Source organism: Xiphophorus couchianus, chromosome 9, assembly GCF_001444195.1.
Source record: "Xiphophorus couchianus chromosome 9, X_couchianus-1.0, whole genome shotgun sequence".
NCBI classification, from domain to species: Eukaryota; Metazoa; Chordata; class Actinopteri; order Cyprinodontiformes; family Poeciliidae; genus Xiphophorus; species Xiphophorus couchianus.
Genome location: NC_040236.1, coordinates 30803315 through 30823795, shown reverse-complemented (window position 1 = coordinate 30823795; position 20481 = coordinate 30803315). Strand labels below are relative to the sequence as shown.

Here is a 20481-nt window from a genome sequence, read left to right as displayed (position 1 = left end):
TTAGCTGGGAGTGGAATTTGGTAAATCAAACAAACTTTATTGACCTCAACTAATGAAACTTATAAATAAGAACATTCAATTTCATAAAATTGATATTTTGAAGCAGATATGACTTGGTAAGAAATCAGCAACGATTTTGGGAAGTTGCTAATACAGACCAGGTCAAAACATTTAAAGTTCTGCTTACATAATCAAAAAGATGAAATGCTAAAACTTCTGTTTCCGCTGAGGTTTTGTATGTAAATGGTAGCACTTCAAGATATCGATACAAATGTTTTTAGCAGCCGAAATAAAATCTTTTTTTTTTTTTTTCCATTTTCATTTCCAGATTTTGCCCTAAAAGGTTGGCTACTCTGATATTTACTCCTTAGATATATTCTACTTCATGTTTCAGTTTTTTATATCTACACTCCCTTTTAACTCTATTTTACATTTTGCAAAGCCGGACAGGTGTATGTCTTTTTAAATTAAGTTAAACTACTGTAAAGGCAGCATACAGTACTGATACTGTTCTTATCTTTAGACTTTTTGATAGAAAGTCTGTACAATTTCAAAATATTCCAGTCATAGACTAGCATAGAAACATCACTGCCAAATTCTTTTGAGACTTAACACGACATTAACCAAATATATGACTCATGACCTAATGCCAGGTGAAAACAGGACACCTGGATCATGCCCACCTGCCAGCATGCCTTCTCTGACAAACCAAAACAAAATCAATCTTTTGACTTCATATACACACATGAACAAACAAAGCAAAGAGGTGTGTAGGCAGGCTTATGTTCACAAAAGACATTATGCATAAAGTTATATATGTTTCAAAACAGTGATGACTGGAAAAGTCATCACTCTAATTTTGTTAGAGCATAAACAAAATTATATGAAGCCAAACTGGGACATTTGACTTACTAAAAACTTTACACTAAAGTTTGAAATCTAAGAGAATTTTCAAACAACTCAAACAAGAGCTTTAAGTGAGTATTGAATAACTTTAGGCTTTTTTAGAGCTCCCAAGATAAGCCAAGCAATGACCTCAATAAATACTTAATCACCCTTCATTTTGTTCAGTCATGGTGAGGAATTAGGTGACTTAGGTGCTCAAACTAGTTAAACAACGGGAATGGCATTTCAAAAATTCAACTCAAAGTCTCTTTAAAATGCAAGCTACCATTGGGCTGTCAAGAGCAAATGACTGGGGAGGAAAGCGACATGACAGCACAACCCCCTCTTCTCTCAAACAAATCACACACCACGAGCGCAGCAGAAAAATACTGCAGTGGCTTCTCTCCCGCCTTGGATTCCTCTGGCCACAGCTGTGGAAAAGCTCAGCGGACACGAGGAGAAGAGAGAATGTGGAAGAAAATAAATGAGGAAAAAATGAGAGTAAGAACTGTGTGGTACATGGAAACAAATAAATACCAAGTTCTGTACCGATTCTAACTACAAATTGGTCATGAAAAGCTGTAAAATTGGTGGCAATACGTTAAACAGAGAAATTCTCTGACTAATGATCTCACTTGTGGTTTCCTGATACAGATGTTTCCATGTCTTTCATAAAAACTGCAATAGAAAATTATTTTACCTTTTCCTCAGAAACAAACATTAAAATAAAATATATACATATAAAACACAGACACACACATAAAACCCCACCACCAACACCACTGGGAACAATCTAACAGAAGAGTGAGTTAGTTGTTACTGGATCTATGCTGTGAGTATTTTGACCTACAACCTCATGTGCAATTAATTTAGTGTTAAAATGCTGCTAAATTAGTGTGAAGGACAAAGCCCGCCACCGGTTAGAGAACCCCTACAAAGGAAAGCAAGAGGTCTGAGGTGTCTCGTCCCTTTGCTTTGCATCCAAAAGTGGAGGAGTGAAGGGTGGACCACCACCAGACGGAGTCTACTATGAGTGGAGGAGAATGACAACAATCAGATGGGAGGAAGAAGGGTAGAGGATCCCCCTGGAGACGAGGCCACCCTGTGTAGCCTTCCTACCTGGCTGCTGCTGCTGTCTTGCAGACTTGACTGTAGACGACTTAACCTTGACTGATTTACTCCCTCGAACCGGGACCCCTGGTTTGCAGCCTCCGAGGTTAGCCTGAGTGGAGGACCAATCCTGGCTCTGGCATCCACCAAGAGGTAAAGACGAACCCTCAATGCGCTGCTTCATCTCAGACGACAGCAGACGACCCTTGTGCATCCACTCTTGCATCTTGTTCACAGTAACACCGTAGGCTTTGCTGACCGACTGGGCCACCTGTGTCCGGACTTCGGCCTGTTCTTGCTTGCCCTCCTGACCCTGATGACTTGCTGCTTCGCTGTTGCTGTCTGTAGAACCTGTGAGGCTGTTGACCGAACCGCTGCTCTCATTCAGCCGTCCGCCATGTTCCTCCTCAACTCCGACATTTTGCAGCAGTTCGTCACTGCTGATGGTGTTGCAAAGCACCTCCGGTTCAGATAGCTCACCTGCTCTTGAGACTTCAGCCTCTTCATGTTTATTTAACTCCAAAGCTTCTTTATCATGATGGACTAATGCACTTTCCCGTTTGGTTGCCTGAGTACAAGATGAAGGTAGACCTTGATACCTAATAACTCCATCACTGGCAGACCGGACTAATGTGGGTTTTTTGGTCACTGACAAGCTGGATGTGCTTTTACTGATCAGCTTTGTCTTTGACTCCAGGCTTCTAGTAAGGCAGAGCAGGAGTGATTCAGTATCAGAAAGCTGCTGGGAACTGTGGTTCCCTCCAGAGGACCAGGAGTCACTGTCAGTGTTTTTGACAGAGAGCCTGGAGCACAGGCTGTCTCTTGAATGACTACTACAGGAAGAGGTGGCTTGCTGCTCAGCTAAGCCACCACTAATCTGCTGAACATCCAAGCTGATATCATTCATAGCGTTGATGAGAAGATAATAGGCCTCTTGCAGCTGTGTTCTGAGCCTGTCTGTTTCCTGGGCGCTATCACCATCATCTCCCTGCCCTTTATCCTGTATCTCTGCAACCTCCACTCTAGCAACAGTTTTTGGTTTAACTGCTTCGTAAAAGGGCAGAATTTCATTGTCATAGTAATCGTCATCTTCACTATCTAAGGGGTACCTCAGTGATGCCTCTGTGGTGCACAGAGTTTGCATTTTGAGATCACAAATCTGTAAGTCAGTGGGGAAAACTGTTGGGCTCTGAGGGCATCCAGCGGTCTCCCCGATGGGCCTGACACAGTCAGGCTCATAACTTTCAATGCTTCTGATTAAAACATTTTCCTCAGAGTTTGGATGCACGGAAGTTTGAGTGTATGCCTCCAGAGCGGGGCGGTCAAAGTTCCAGGTGTTGTTTGTGTGAATTGCTACTACAGTCCCTGCCATGTGCCGGGAGTACCCCCGGCTCCTGGTCTCTGCCCCCTCACCATCAGCAACCCAAGCCACGGCAGCTCTAACGACCCCCGTCTGCGCCCGCACCTGCGCTCGGTGTAACGCTTGACCGGAGCTGTCCCCGAACCCGATCGAATCGCCGAAGCCGCACTGCCTCGGCGCAGGAACGAAGCGATTTATCTGCACATGTGGTCCTTCGAGAGAGATCCCGGCAGATCTGGGCTCCCTGAGCCTCCTGTCCTCTCCTCCTAACGTGTCCCCAGCAAACTGCGCGTCTCTTTGAAGTGGGGCCCCTAGGAGCCATTCATTAACGTGAACCCTACCCCCGCTGCTCGGCTCCCGGGGACGTGAGCCAGCCACCTCCGCTGCGCGACTCTCTGGGACTGTTGTGGCCCCCTCTGTTTGCACCAGCGCTCCTGCTACATAATTCTCGTATGCGCTCATTCTCTCTGCCGTGAAATCCAGCCCTGTGAGCAAAACTACCGGCCGAGGCTCCTCGGGGAAAACTTTTTCTTTACCTTCTCGGCCCCCATTCGCCGCAGCAGCAGATCCGTATCCACCGCTGAGCGTCGCTCCTTTTTTGGACTTCTTCCCCCGTAGTTTTGCTAGTAAAGTCCTCCGCAGAGGATCAGCCATTCCTTTCCTCTGCCCCCCTCCGGCTAATTCCTCCCGGTGTCTCTCAGCAGGCTGGCTCCAGAAGGGAAGGACCGAGCGGGTTCTCCTGGGTCAAAGCTCGCCGAGCGGACGGGCTCCTCTCCATTCTCCGCTGTCACCTCCGTTCTGCTGCCCCACTGAAACACTCCGGACTGCGCTTTGCTCAACTGCACCACCTCTTTCTCTCTCCTGTGCTACACACACACGGCACACACTTCTTTTCTCCGGTCTTCCCTCCTCTCTAGCGCCTCGCCTCTCTCCATGTTTGCAGCTCAGATGTTTGAAATATTTTCTTGGTTCAAAGTTCAAAGATTTAAAGCGCAGATTATTGAAAGAAAATATTTTAGGTCATTTACCTGCGCATGATTAATAGGTTCCAGAATAATCGTTTGCGACATAACTAATTACCAGACTATTTGTTGTCTGGTGTATTTGTCATATGTGGGGCATTGCTCTTTACATCTATCTATCTATCTATCTATCTATCTATCTATCTATCTATCTATCTATCTATCTATCTATCTATCTATCTATCTATCTATCTATCTATCTATCTATCTATCTATCTATCTATCTATCTATCTATCTATCTGTATTTGTCATATGTGGGGCATTGCTCTTTACATCTATCTATCTATCTATCTATCTATCTATCTATCTATCTATCTATCTATCTATCTATCTATCTATCTATCTGTATTTGTCATATGTGGGGCATTGCTCTTTACATCTATCTATCTATCTATCTATCTATCTATCTATCTATCTATCTATCTATCTATCTATCTATCTATCTATCTATCTATCTGTATTTGTCATATGTGGGGCATTGCTCTTTACATCTATCTATCTATCTATCTATCTATCTATCTATCTATCTATCTATCTATCTATCTATCTATCTATCTATCTATCTATCTATCTATCTATCTGTATTTGTCATATGTGGGGCATTGCTCTTTACATCTATCTATCTATCTATCTATCTATCTATCTATCTATCTATCTATCTATCTATCTATCTATCTATCTTCACATTACAAATTTGCGCAACGGCTAGTTATATTTTTAAAAACATTTAGTACAAACTGCAAAATCTGGTAAATAAGCTGCAAGAGCTTGTCAATTGCTGATAGTTTTTTCCTCAAACGTAAATATTCATATCAATGAAAAAGTCAGTGTCATCAAAGTGAAAAGTTTTGACACCATTGTTTATGAATAAGATAGTCAAATAGCTTGGTTGTGTTTTCATTATGACAGATCATACTATCATACTGTTATCCTAATGCAAAAAAGTCAGATATTTGACAACACCTGAAAATGCTCAAAACAGCACTCTGCATTATTTGCTCAACTGTTTGAAATCCACAGTGAAGTTACACGTTATTATATTTATTTAGCTAAATGAGTACAAGACACTACATACATACGTATGCTTCACATTTCTACTGTAAATGCTCTTTGCAGTTCCAATTTGTTCACAGCATCGTGCAAATGCAAAGTACAAACGTACCACAAACATTAGAAACATCCTTTGGGTTACAACTATGCACAACTGTAAACTATATCATCATTGAAAAGTGAAATTCACCGGGAGAAACTGTTGCATCCTGAAGAAATGTCTAAAATTTGCTTGACAGATATTGATAAGTAGTTTTTTTGTAATGACACAACCATTGAATCAAGGACTAACAGTTTTATGTGGAATATACTTTCAGTATTCGTAAGTATAATTTATTTTGAATGATATGAGAAAAGCAGATGATAATGTCATAAAACAGCAGAAAATCGTAAGGAATTGATGCATGTCCAAAAGGATTTCCGACATGTTGTAAGGGAGAAACTGCTACTATTATGTGCACAAATGACTAAATGTTATGAGAATTTTAATCCTGATCAGAGAGATGCATCAAAGAAACACTGTATAACACTGTATTAGTTGCTTCAGCTTGGCACACTCATTTAGCATCACAAAACATCCAACTCTATCACACAGAACCCATCTTCTAAGTAACTAGATGGTTAGACAATCTTATGGCGTTCATATTTGTATAAAAGATGAAGGTGACAACCTCAGACATATGGAAACTGTACCCCAGAACAAACCAGACTTGTGGAGGTACGCAATTCACTTATATATTTCTTTTTCTCATGATGTCATAGGGAAGAAGTGTGTTTGAGGTTTGGTCGTAAAATCCACATCCACATGTGGGCTAACATTTAAATCTAATATTTGGAATTGATCTAACAGAAGCGTACAAAGCTGTGACATCATCACCCAAGCTTTCTCAAATTGTTTAGACATTTTAATTTCTTTCTTCTAGGAATTTAGAAAAAACATATTATATATTATATATATTATTGTCAACAAACAAAAACAATTATGATTTTATGTGAGACAATGAGAAAAAAAATTGTCTTTTTATGCAGTGTAGCCTATGTAAAAATCTAGTCTATATCTCACTTTAAAATTATAATATGGAACCAATAACCTAATTTTTACCCACCGCCTATTTTGTGTGATTAGCCAGATTATTTTCTTATGCAATGAGCTTCATTATCAAATGATAAAACTGGATTTGACTACAGTGTGAAAAGATTGTCAGGAGATTTAGAAACAACTAAAAGGAATAAATATGAATGTGTGTATTTAAACCTATTTTATAGCACACTGCACCTCTGACTTGAAAGTTTAAGTCTAAAAAGCTTGTGTGCAGCATGTGTGGGGTCTGCAAAGATATTAGTGACCTTTGACCAGCAAAAGCAATGAATTGAGGAAAAAGATCTGTATCTTTGCTTCATTTAAACGGAGGGTAGTTGAGTTGCAAATGTTACTAATGTCTTTTCACCCATTTGTATTACATGGCTCTTTTACAGTAACAATCTGTTTAAAAGATTTTAACCCTCCCAGTCAGTATAATTCTGTCAGCAGAAGAACAGATGGACGTTATTCCACTAAACCTCCGCTTGTGTCGCTCCCTGAAGCCTGAATTAAAATTGGAGTGGGAGCAGTTGAGTCAGGACTTCAAATTACCACCTTCACTTGTAGCTGCTAATGCATTTCAGCAAACTGCAGTGAGAACAATCTCCATCTCAGGGGGAAATATGTGCTTACACTCTGCTGAGAGAAGAGAAAAATGTCTGTCTCAGCAGGAAACAATAAGGAGGATGGTGGTTAACTATCCATTCCACATACCACTCTTACTCTTTTTCCAAATGATAAGGGTTATGTCTGTCACATGGAATTAGCCAAGTCATTGTTTCATCGTCATTATTACGCACACAAAGGACATGTTTCATCCCATTCAGCCACAACTGCAGCACAGAAGGAGGTACTGCTCTAGTTATGGATCACTGGAGTTTTATCTGAAGTCAATCTTGAGTAATCCTCTCCTTTCTTGACCTTGCATCTCCAACCTAACCTGTGTACAGTGTGTGTCTGTGCTTGTAGCACCACACAGGGCTGTAAGACCATCTAAGGAGGTGGAGAACAAAATGGAGCATGTTTCACTTGAACCTTAAACTGTTTGTTTGCTGTTGCCTCTTGTTGGAATGTGCAAGAAGATGAACTGCTGGGAAGCTGCAGTGGGTGTATGAGTGCACATGCGCAACCTAATCCCTTCCCTGTAAGACACACATATAGTATACTTAAACACCTACACACACTTTGACTGAATCTGATTTCATCATGAGCCTCTCCACATTTTTCAGGGGGAGAAAACACCCTGTGATTAAGGGGCATTTATAATCAAAGCAGTCTATTGACAGGGCCCTTCACTCCCACTGCTCCACTCCCAGTCAAACATGATAAGCATCTGTTATTGGCCTGCAGGAGCCATGTCGGCTCTGAATCCTTTCCCTGCCTCCCCGACTTTCTGACTAGACCTTGTCTGGGCAGTTATTCACAGGTCAAAACCTGCAGGCTGTCGTGTGTTGTGTTTTTGTGTCTGAAAGAGGGGAAAGGGAAAGCAGGAGGGACGGCGGGGGTGTCAGGGGTAAGAGGACAGATTCAGAGAAACTGTACACGGTGCAGGAGTAATTACATTCTGAAGATATCTTTACATCCTTTGTAGAGATACAACTTGCAACAATGGTAAGCACAATGACCAATATAAAATGTGGAAGTAAAGGATGCAAAAACCAAACAGGACAAAGGAGCACTTATTGCTGTTGGCACAGCTCTATCCAGTTTAGAAAGAATATTTATCTTTTCCAAACTTTACTTGTTTAGGACACTCTGAGGCTCACTGAAAGTCCTCCTCAACAGCAGAAAAGTTAGTATGCTTACTCTTCAGGTTGTATGTTTTTCATATTTCCCATTAGCCACAGGATCAAACCCCCTTTTCCAAAATGGCTGCCATTTTTCTGCCTTTTATTGGCATAAAATGTTACTCATTTTCACAATTTTGTCACATCATGTGTTTTCGACTTTAGTCATCAAATTCGTACAACTTTAAAGTAATAATATGTGGCATTCTAAAGGGTGAACGACGGCTTTTTTCATGATTGCCGTTAGCTTGAACAAATTTTGTTTATGTGTTCAGCAGTTTAGCATTAGCGGCGCTAAGATACTTATTGGTTAGCAGTGCCCACTACTAATAATATCAGCTGCTTATTTTAGTGTAAACATATATTCTGCACTACAACTATAATGGCCACTTTGAAAAATGGCCGCCAGACAAAACAAGTTGAGGAGAATATATATGACTTCTATGGTTCAAGGTCTGTATAAATATGAATGGTTTGACACCAAACACACTCATAAATCCAGGACAACCATGGTGTCCATCTTGTTCACCAACAAAAATACGTTTAAGAGCTGGAAAATATCAATAAATATGATTTTTTTTTAATGGGTATAATGTATGATTATACCCATAAAATACTTTATTGCACTAAAATATTTGGAATTTTAGTGAAAAAATAAATTTTCTCTTATGACAATGGTGGTCATCTTGAATTTTTCAGTTTTGTTTTTTTAATTAAAAACAGTAAGAATATCAGATTAATTTGTGAAATTATAACCTTGCGAAAGACTTTGCTGAAACATTAAAGTAATTTGCTGCACTATTAGAAGAAACTTTAAGTATATAAGATTTTTCTTAAGGTGATGTCACTAGGAGCTACACTTAGTCCTAGGATTTTTTGAGAATATGGACCTGGGTAGTTTATGAAATTATTTATTTCTTCCTCAGTCATCAACATAAGAGAAGGCAAATAAGAGTGTTTACTGAACTGGATGAGAGATACAGAGGTTAATATAAATCAAGACTTCTTTTCTCACAGAACTCCCAACTCAGATCTCTGCTGTGAGAAATCTACTGTGCAACAAAAAAAAAATAAAGATAAGTTTGTCTCTTTTATTTCCCTGTTTTTTCTTCCATCATTCACTTGTGTTCTTTGTGCGAGCAGTAGCAGAACATCTGCTTGACTGGCCCCTTTCAGATGGCATGGTCAGGCAGTGTATGTGGTAGAGAGGGGTGTGTGCGCGGGCGTGCGCATGTGTGTGTGTTAAAGAGAGAGCAAGAAAGAAGAAAAAAATAAAAGGAATCTGTGTGCAATTGTGAACATTGTGCACATTTATGTGTCTGTAAGTGCATGTTGGGACTTGGGGCTTTGCAGCTGTTGGGGCTCTCCTCCTGATGGTTGTCCATTGTTCCCCAAGTCTTTCCCAGATTGTTTATGGGCCCTGTTTTTTTTTATGTTTTTTTTATTTCTCAGAGCACACCGCAGCTAAATTTATGCCTGTGGACACAAGCCTTTCTCAGGGTATAAATTAGGCTGGAGGATCCTTGTCAGGTTAGCCTTGCCAAAAGCTTGCTGCTCTAAATTCTTGAGAGAGGCATTCTTCTCATTCACTTCCATTTTGCTACTCGCGCATAATCTAAAGGATCTACAATTTGGCCTCCTTTCAGTTTATGCCCAGAAATGTCTTGCTAAATTCTTTTGTCATTTTATTGTGGCTTTTACAATGTTTTTAGAGACAAATACTTTCTAAGTGGGACCTCTTTTATACTGCTGCTGCCAAAAACAAGTCAGTTAATTATTGTGAGGATAGAAAATCCATTTGTACAGTGAATAAGAGTTTATTGTTCTGGTTTTAATATTGGCAAAGCAACTTTTAAAATGTTGCTGCATTTCTGATATATATTAACCTTGAGTTTATATTAACATGGTTGAACTCCATGCATGATCACGTGTCTGACAACTGAAGCTTGTCAGACACAAGCTTCAGTAAATATTACACATTTTGACACTGTGTAATATTGACATATATTTAAGCTCAAATTGAGTTAATTAAAGCAACAATTCCAAGATGCTGCAAATCTACAAGCAAAAGATGGAAAAAAAATATTTTCAAGATGTTACAACAGTTGAAATGAAATCCTTACATAAAATGCATAAAAACACAGCAAACAAAATAAGGGACCATTAAAATCATTCTATACCTTACTGGCCCATTAAATCAGACTAAACCTTCTCTGTATTAGAACAGTTAGAATTGCCAAAATAATTTTGATACACTGAATTTCTGAATAATGAGAGGGATTGTTTTTATTTTTTAATATTAAAACTTCACATAAAAAGACAAGCTTTATATATATATATATATATATATATATATATATATATATATATATATATATATATATATATATATATATATCACCTCTATCCCATAACATAAGTTACTAATGAAGTCACCCTGCAAAACTTTAAGTAATTCTAGAAGGTGGTTCTAGAAACTATTGAATTTATTGCGTTAGTTAACTCATTTTTGACATTGTGTAATATTGACATATATTTAATGATTTTAAAGTTGTATAAAACTATACTATGATGATCTGAGGTCTGTTTGATTATTCCATGACATGTACAAACTTTTAAACTTAAAGACAGCGTATTGTACTCACACTTCACAAAGCCTCTCATTTATTTTATTTAGGTACAATCACAGGACCAGGGTCTAGATAACAGGATTCACACAGATAGTATCATCTCAATTCCTGACCAGTTAACTGTGTTCCAAAGGCTAATTCAAACACACACACCCACACACAGAGCCTGGGCTGTCTGTGTCTGGTTCTTATCATTATCAAGAGACAGCCGCTGACATGTTTATCATGAAAAGAAGTCAGACTTCTTGCCGCTCGCTACTGTTCTCCATTATCAGAGAATAAAATAGTACGAACATTTTCCCGAGTGACGTCTGTGTAATTACATAAATACCTTCTGTGTGAAAACTGCACACTCTTATTTTCCTTTAATGTTTTCTGCAGTGTTGGTATGTTGTGGTTATAGGCAATGAAGGTTTTCCATTCCTCCAGGCACATCCAGAGCTTTCTTTTACCTTAAGCACTTTCTCTAACAGATGGATGTTATATAAACTGTTCATTCTTGTTGATTTTTTGGAAATATGAAACCTCGTCTCTTCTTCCCCACACACACTCCTGTTAATTACTGTTTGCAGCTACTGTTTAATCATTACTTTGTCGCTACTTCAAGCTTAATGTACATCCCAGATGAACTTGGGTGGTATGGAAAAGTAAAACTTTTCACGTCAGCATCAAAGAAGAGGAAGGGTTTGGAAATATTCAGCTGCAATCAGCAGCCTGCACCGCAATGCTCCTGCGATTTGCAGTATTATGTTCCCGTCTGACCACAGATTGGAAGTTTCCACTCAAAAAAAGAAAAAGTCTCTTTCTCTCCAATTTTGCATTATTTGCTGTTATTTCAACTTTTAACTTTCTGTTTCTTGCTCCTCACAGAAGCTACATGTGGTTCGTCGTTGTGTTTAGCTGCTTGGATGGGGGCATCGACTGAGCTACTGCTGTCAACAACTCAATGTTCTTCTATAGATGATACACCTGGCCCCGTCTTCCAGTGTTTAACCCTGTCTCATAGTATTTGGCTGAACTTTTGCTATGCCTAACTGTAGGTGCTCTCTTTCATCCTTTGGATTTTACGACCGGCTCAGAGCTGATTTGTTTCATGTTACTCTCAAAGGCAAAGCCACAAAAGGAGCTGCTGCTACCTTAAGCTTTTAACCTTTCTATAACATAGAAAGTAGTTCTAGATCAGTGCTACTGTTTCTTTTTTGTGTGTGTTGTGGTAGATTGCTGTTCACACTGAACCTGGTTCTGTTGTGCTGGAGGTTTCTTCCAGTTAAAGTTGTGAATGCTGCATGAAATCGAACTTCCTGTGACTGAAAATTTTCTAATAAACTAAACTTGACCATAATGCTGGATAACTATGGTCAACTGGAATATAATTATAATTGGATTGAATTGAATTTTTTTGGGTAAAGTAACTTGAGATGACATGCATTGTGAATTAATGCTATAGGTAAATAAACTGAATTTAAATGAAGTATGGTGGAGGATCTGTAATGCTGTGGGCCTGACCTCTGCCAGGGGATAAAATGGTTAATTATTGGGTCTTTTAACTGCACAATCACCCAAAACATGGTCAACACAATACAGAAATTGTTTACCAGTTAACTCCATCTCCATTTGCAGATCTAATTTGTATAAAATAACTGTGAAGTGAGTGGAGAGGAGAACATATGAGAAAACACGGCGCTGATGAACAGTCAGAGATCGATTTGACTGCTGCAACCCTGTGAAATGTTACAGAAGGAGATTTAAATTATGTTCGGAAAAAACATTAGACTTTTGTTTTTTTGTCAATGAGTGTGGAGGGTGTTGTAATTATCCAAGAAAAAATGATACACAGAGAGGGAAATATTTGTTTCCTGGCCCACAGATAATGAGTTTTTCCCCAAGCACCTGTTTCACCACTGTCAAGCAGATTACTGGTGTGAAAAACAACCGTTTACCTCAAGACAACAGCGTAGAATGAGTGAAGCTGTTTGAGATGTGTGCAGACATGGGTAAACATAAGCTGAGAGAAAACACACCATAAGGAACCTGATAGCTAGCTTTCACTAAAAATAAATCTGAGTGTCCCATGGATTTGTTTCCAGCAGCAGCGCTTTACTTTCACACTGTAGTTCAAGTAACAGCATCATGAAAACCAGAACAAGTTCAGGGATAAAGTTATGAAGAAGTGAAGAAATATCCCAAGTGTTGAACATTTCACAGATCAATATCCAAAAAAAAAATAAAAATAAAAACTGTGACAACTGCAGACTTAGGCATTGGCATCTTCATTTCTCTTTGGAACTTGAAAAATGATAAAGAACCAACAAAAGTTTTTAAATGTAATAACAAATGAAGGTTATAGCAGTAGTTCTATCTTTTTCATGGAATGTCCATGACAGAATGGCACTACAAGCACAAGTATTGTTTTTTATTATTAGGTTGGAAAATATGTTTCCTTTACATCATTTCCACAGATATCAACATTCCATAGAAAAAAAAGTTTCAATCTTATCTTTTTCTTTTTCCAAAACTGTTGAAATTTCTGTTTTCTTTATTTTAAAACCTAAAAGCAGAAAACAAATGTTGGATGACTAACTGAAGTTAGTATTACTTTATAATAATCAGTAAGATGCATAAAATATGTTTTTAAATGTAAGAAAATGGAAAACTAGCAACTGAATCCTAACATTGAACCCTTACACACAAACAAGTATGTTTTTAAATGAGATAGAAAAGTAGCTAGCTTAGACGAGGAAAAGCTCTAACATTGTGTGAACTGTGTGACAATGCCATAAGTCAGACAGTAGCAGCTGCTGGCAGCCAGCTCAGTGAAGATCCCTGAATACTCAGAGGAGATCATGAGGTCTTGACCTTCCAGTAAATGTGTCAGAGTAACAAAACATGTCTGTGACTCACATATTTCACAGCCCCTTGGGGAGCAAAGAAACAACTCCCAGTTTATGCAAATTTATTTCAATTAGGAAACAACCCGCAGTCGCTTTTAGTCAAGTGATTCCACGTTTTTAAAAATTCAACTTACTTTCAGCTTTTTTTTTTAAAAGCGGAACAGAAGTCCAAGACGTTCTCTTCCTAACATGGAAGAAAAGGTCAGTCATGTGTAACATCCAGGGGGATGGAAATGCTTTCCTCTTGTGACTTGATCTCTACTAAACAAAGAGGCTACAGTCAAAGAATGCACTGGGTATTATATCAAAGACAGTAACAATTCACCACCAGGAGAAAACACAGCACTCAGGGCACGTCCCTTTTCAAAGCATCCACCTGGGAAATTTCCAGCTCCCAGACTGACACGGAGATGATTAATTCCCACCGTGGCCTCGCCGCCGGTCGCCGCTCACACAGCCGCTCCACGGAGGGAGAGTTATTTGTTCGTAAATATGGCTGATAAAAATCACAGCGCCGCCGCAGTGGAGCAGGCCCAGGTAGACGAGGCCAGGCACATACCCGGAGGCTGGAATTTTATCAGAAGCACATTTACCACCACTTCATGTCAACCTGTGATGACAGATATGGCAGGAATTCCTCTGATCACTAAACTGTTGCAAAAGAGAAACTTTTTCAACACTTGGAAAACCATTATTTTTACTCCAGAGGCTATAGCAATCTTTAGAATGAACCTGGAAAATGATGTGTGATGCTTAAATATATACATTCTAAACAGGCATTTTCTAATTTTCTTTAAACACGAGTAACAAAAATCAGATATCTACAGACAACTAACTGTGTTCCTCCGTGTCTGATATTATTGGACTAAACATCTACAGTTATCTAAGATCACCTAAGTTATTTCTATTTGCCAAAGGCCAAGATAATGAGAAATTTTACATATTTTTTTTTTTAAAAACTGGATCTCTTGCATAAAATATTTTGTATTATTCTACAAGTTAAGTAGTTTGCTGGAATTTCGCCTCATTTCTGCTGATGGAGTCAGTGCAAATAGTCAGTTTGGTGATGACCACTACAAAAAGTTAACTTTATTTTTCTTAATGGTTTACTTGAGATCATTATTTGTCAGTATTTACAATGCAGAGCGACTGTTGATTTGTTTTTATATTGTTCTTATACTGGTTTGTTTTGTGTGTAATTCTTTTATTTGTCCTCACGCTTTGTATTGATGCATGTTGAATTTTAATACTACTATATGTCTTATTAGTACTTAAACTATCTAAGGTCTTTTTGGTTCAAGTCTTCTCTGCGTCCTCAGAACCAGAAGCTAACTTGGAGAAGCAGCATTCAGTTTTTAAACTCCTCTAATTTGGAATAAGCTTCCAGAAAATTGCAAAAAAGCCAAATTCCTTTGAACTGAGGCAAAAACACTTTTGGTTAAGTGTTACTATTGATTAATAAGAACTGGAACATCATAAACTGCTGTTTGTTGTTCAATTGGAGATCATTTTCCTTTACTTTGCAATGATCTTAGTGTACACTATTTTTATTCTTATTCTGTTTTTATATTCTTTGTGTAAGTCCACTTGCTTTGACTACATGTGACGTTGCTGCTGTTGCACATACATTTCTCCATTGTGGGACAGTAAAGACTGATTTTTTCAGTTTTTGTTTGCTTACCACTTGCTGAAAAAAATCCATTTTAAAGTCACTTTATTATCAAGTTTTCTTTGTTACATGGTGGTAAATGCACAGATAATCACCAGATTGTGCCTGGCTGATGGAAGAAGAACTTTACTCTTCTGCTGTCAAACTTCATACTTCCTCTGGATTACTTCAGACTTCCAAGACATATATCGCCATGGAAACCAAGACATGCAGAACATGCACTTCTCCAAAGTTTGGTTTCTATTATAATAGCTTTTTTTCCTGATAGAGAAATGTTTATAACTGATACTTTTTGGCATTTCAAATTTGAGTGAATATATTAAAGCACCTAAATTTATTACTTTTTAGGCTTAAAAAATATTATAGCCAGAAGCCCATTAAAATGCTGTCTACATCGTTTTAAACTGTGTGATTGTGAGTGTGAGTGGGAATAAAAATAGCAACAGGTATTTTGTTCCATATAACACAGTAGGAGTGTAACAGGTAAACCTTTTATGGACGCAAACGCGACTAAAAACCCACCTGTTTAAGATTGTATTTGAAACATAATCAATTACGAATTTATTGATGGAACCTGAATTAATGTCGTGTTTTGATTGTTGATTCTATGTTGCACTGTGTTTCTCTGTTTGATATGATGTAAAGCACTTTGAAATGACTTGCTGCTGAAATGTGCTATACAAATAAAATTTGATTTGATTTAGGCTTAAAAAATATTATAGGAGTTTCACATAATGTCCTGTGTTCATGAAATGAGAATTGTGCTCCTGTTTTTTATATAATATGTTGGAATGTGTTTTTCTGATAAGAGAAACAGCTTATGTGAAGTCGCTTCATCACTGAGCCGTCGGCCAAATGGTATCATGATGCATCCAGATGTTTTGAAAAAAACATTTTTTTTTTTTTAAATGTTTTTTTCAAAACATTTTTCACTCAAAATTCTTCTGCCATAACTGTACAGGTATTCACTAGTTTCCAAACTCAGCACAAGTATGGCAGGAGATTTTAAAGCAGCTCAAGTGCGCCACCAGGAGCTCAAATGCAGAAAGAACAGGTTTAAAAACTGATATTATTAAATTTATTCCCATTTAAACATGTATTTGAAGAAGAGTCACAAAACAGTACTGAAAAAACACTCATGATAGAAATGACTAAGTACAAATTAAGCCAAATAATCAAACACCACAGTTATGTTACATAAAACACTGGCAGTTTGTCAGCAGCTTCAATATGCTTTTAAATTCAAATATTTGAGCTTTTTTTGGTTTTATTCTTGCTGCTTAGAGCAACAAGGTATTCATCTGCTTCACTGTCAAGTCAAATGAACTCAAATTGCATGTGTAAAAGTAAGTCTTCAATCCCTTCTCTATATCCAGAGAATTTGATATTGTGTAGTTATTTTGAGAATCAGGAGCAAATTGTAAATTATTACATTTTAAAACAAAAAGTCTCAAATCAGGTTTTATTCTAGATATTTCAACTTCTCATAGATACTCCTCGGTGACAGAAAACCTAATTAAAACATCTGAAAACAAAACCAAAACAGTTCTTAAAAAACAAGACATCAGACATCACACCAGATAAACACTAACAAGCCAGTATTTTTGCAGGACTCTACTTTCTTGTCCAAAATGATGACATCTGTGAATGTTCCATGGTGACACATTTAAATCATAAACCGCTTTGTGCTTCACTCCACATTTTGCCTGAGAATTCTTTTCTCCTCTTCTACAAAGTTCTTGTCAGAAGTGGCTTGTCCCAAATCCCTCTTCCTCTTCTCCTTCTGCTGAAATGTCTCCACTCGTCGTTTCTTGGCAGACATCGAGGCCTGTTGAGATTCCTCGTCTTTTTAGGAAAATGGAAAAAGAAAAGTTTGAATTCTCGTCAACGCAAAATTTAGAATGTTGCAAATTAGGTTTTATTTCAGAGTGTTGCAGGAAATCATGAAAAGTAGAAATGGATGTTATCCTGCAGGACTCACCTGAGTCAGAGGGCTGTTCCTCTTCAGGTAAGAACCGGGCTTTGCCAGAATAAGCTTTGGGCGCATCGTCACCGTTGTCCTCATACACACTGGACCATTTTATGGCCATGTCCATTCCTGGGGGAGGCCCTTTCTTCCTCTCTGGCTCTGGAGCATAGGTCTCTGGAGGCGGAACTGCATTTGTCTTCCATGGCTTAAATTCTCTTGCAGGCTTCAGGGGAAAAAAAACACACAAGGAGGAAAAGGTTAAAAAAAATGTAACCTGATACTTCAACTGATGCCCTATCAATGCTGTTACTGTACAAGAAAGTAGATTTGTTGCAATAAAGCTGCAGCATGAGGAAGAAGCCTTAGAAAAAGTGATAAGGCAAATCAGTAAAGTCTCTCTTCTGAAAAACAAAACATTCTCAGAAAGTAGAAAGTAACTAGAACATAACAGTGACCATGAAAAGTTTCATTTCATTTGATAATTATCAGACTAGATGAAGATTTTATTGACCTTGGGAAACAGAAGACATTAAGATTCTGTACATTCTGCTTACAAAGTCACAATGAAGTTTCCAGAACAAGAGTGAAAATATGTGGTGGCATAAATGCTTCTCAGACAATATTTACTTCAGACTTTACAGTTTACCCTGACCTTAAAACGGTGAGTTCTTAAATGAAATAAAATGTACTGTTGCAATCTCACTCTTTATGCAGCCCTAAATAATATTTAATGGTTGACACACAATAGTTTGTATTCACACCCCTTTAAGAATTTTGTTACATTGCAACCACAAATGTCAGTGAATTTTATTTGGATTTTAGTTGATGGGAATGGCTCAGTCAGATTCAGTACAGTAGAAACCTTAAAGTTTGTTTTTTTTACTCTTGATGCAGATTCTCATTTGAGTCTATGTCTGGAATTTGATTTCTAACAAACAAATATGCTCTCATCTAACCCATTCCATTGTACCGCTGCACGTCTTCTGGAGCCATAACTTTTCTCTTGCCATTTTTAAATGGCACTGTCTAAAATAACAACAAAAATAGAACATAGAATATTAGCATAGCATAAACACAATTCAATATTATATAGCATTTTCATTTCCTGATTTCATTACATTGGCTGTAACACTTCTAATTTATCCTCCCCTACTTAAACAGTAATAATTATAGCTCTCTATTTTTACCTCTTCAGGGGGTTTGACAGTCAGGCTGTCCCAGTCTATCTCCTTGTTCAGTGGGTTGTAAAGGAAAGTGGGCTTGGACACGGAGCTGAACAGCTCGTCGGGCCTTGGTAAAGCAGCTCCAACATCAGTCCGCTTGGCGGTGGACTGCGTCCCGCTCCCCTCAGCTTCTGTCCCCGCTTTCTTCTTTCGACTATCTCCCTCCTCGCCCGAGTCGCTGGTGCTGTCGCTCAAATCGTCGTAACTCGAGAAGAACCCCAAGCAGCCCGATTTATTGTCATCTGTCATTTTGTACGTGTTACTAGTTTTAAACGAGGAGCAGTCTTTTAAAGTTTCACAGCCAATGGGTCAACGAAAAACTGGCTTAAGTGTGCTTGGCTTGAGACGCTCCTCTGTAGGCTACTCCATTTTGAAAGAGCCTCCAAAACAGTCGTAAAGTATTTCGTCACTGTCGTGCAGCAGTCGTAAAGTGGAAAGGAACGGACATTAACCTTAAAATCAGAGGTGTCAAAAGTACATTCTCTACATAAGTAGAAGTACAGATATTTCTATGAAAATATATTCTAGTAAAATACATGGCGAACTATTTTACAAGTTCCTCTAATTTATTGTAAAACTCTAAAAAGGAGACATAAGCTGGCTCGTTATGGAAGTAAATATTTATTAAATATTCGGTTTTTTATGAGCTTGAGGTGGCCGACAGGTGCAAATGCGCAGCAAAAGAGAAAACATGCAAACAAACAAAAAACACGCGCACAAATTAAATGCGGCAAGCAAAAAGCGAATAAAATGCAGCAAACAAAAAGAGAGACGCAAACAAAAAAGAAGACACCCCCGAATGAAATGCAGCAAACAAAAAGTGAGACGCAAACAAAAAAGAAGACACCCCCGAATGAAATGCAGCAAACAAAAAGTGTTGAAAACGGAAGTGCTCCAGACCACTAGGGGGAGTCAAAGAGTAGAGACCGAGCCCAGAACGGTATGACTGACACAAAGTCTATCACGCTACCCATAAATTATTCTGTTATTCTATAATATTATAAAAGACGGCGTATCTGAAAAGAAATATAGTAATACGTACCTTTACTTTCTTTCAAATTTCTTTCTCTGAATCTTGCATCTGGTCCCATAGAAATGAATACTATTTTCTTTGACTCCCCCTAGTGGTCTGGAGCACTTCCGTTTTCAACACTTTTTGTTTGCTGCATTTCATTCGGGGGTGTCTTCTTTTTTGTTTGCGTCTCTCTTTTTGTTTGCTGCATTTCATTCGCTTTTTGCTTGCCGCATTTAATTTGTGCGCGTGTTTTTTGTTTGTTTGCATGTTTTCTCTTTTGCTGCGCATTTGCACCTGTCGGCCACCGTACATAGACGATGTGGAACATGTTAACGGTTAGCGGCGGCGTCTCCGGAGAAAATGGCCGCTTTTAAAGTAGCACATTTATCTTGAAATGTACTACACAAAATGTATCTAAGTGCAGTTTGCGTATATCTGAATATTTTATTTCTTTTACAAAGCGTCAAAAATGTACGCCCAACGTGGGGCTCGAACCCACGACCCTGAGATTAAGAGTCTCATGCTCTACCGACTGAGCTAGCCGGGCTAACGTATTAGCAAAAAGAATTGTTCGATCCTTGTTACACTCAAGTTTTTTCTTTCTAAGTGAGCACATAATAATCAGTAGTCCAGTTCCACCAAACCGCCACGCGTTGTTTTAGCAATAATACTCCTAATCTGCAACTTGGTAGATTTGGAGTGCATAAAAACAGTCCTCACTCGGAACTTGATGATTCCACATACCCCTCAGACTTAATGTACAATCTTCTTTACAAGGGAGAATATTT

At 38.4% G+C, this 20481-nt stretch overlaps 2 protein-coding genes and 1 non-coding gene across 4 annotated transcripts in view; all 3 read right to left on the bottom strand.

Moving 5' to 3' along the window:
• syde2 (synapse defective 1, Rho GTPase, homolog 2 (C. elegans)) overlaps window positions 1-4226 on the bottom strand; it is a 46166-nt gene extending 41940 nt beyond the window's left edge. Inside the window, exon 1 of one of the 2 annotated variants that reach the window (XM_028028163.1) lies at window positions 2005-4226. In XM_028028163.1, coding sequence (XP_027883964.1) covers window positions 2005-4009 — 2005 coding nt within the window. In that variant the 5' untranslated portion in view covers window positions 4010-4226. The remainder of the gene's footprint in view (window positions 1-2004) is intronic. The other variant, XM_028028164.1, reaches the window with a different exon arrangement.
• Window positions 4227-16541: 12315 nt separating this feature from the next.
• On the bottom strand, window positions 16542-19081 carry c9h1orf52 (chromosome 9 C1orf52 homolog). The gene is made up of 3 exons (XM_028028787.1): window positions 18643-19081; window positions 17468-17678; window positions 16542-17331 (listed from the first exon to the last, which is right to left on the bottom strand). The coding sequence occupies exons 1-3, from the start codon at window positions 18925-18927 to the stop codon at window positions 17177-17179; spliced, it is 651 nt and encodes a 216-aa protein (XP_027884588.1). The 5' UTR covers window positions 18928-19081; the 3' UTR covers window positions 16542-17176.
• A 1086-nt stretch (window positions 19082-20167) lies between these two features.
• Window positions 20168-20240, bottom strand: trnak-cuu (transfer RNA lysine (anticodon CUU)). Its single transcript has one exon. It is a non-coding gene; the product is annotated as a tRNA-Lys (tRNA).
• Window positions 20241-20481: the final 241 nt, after the last annotated feature.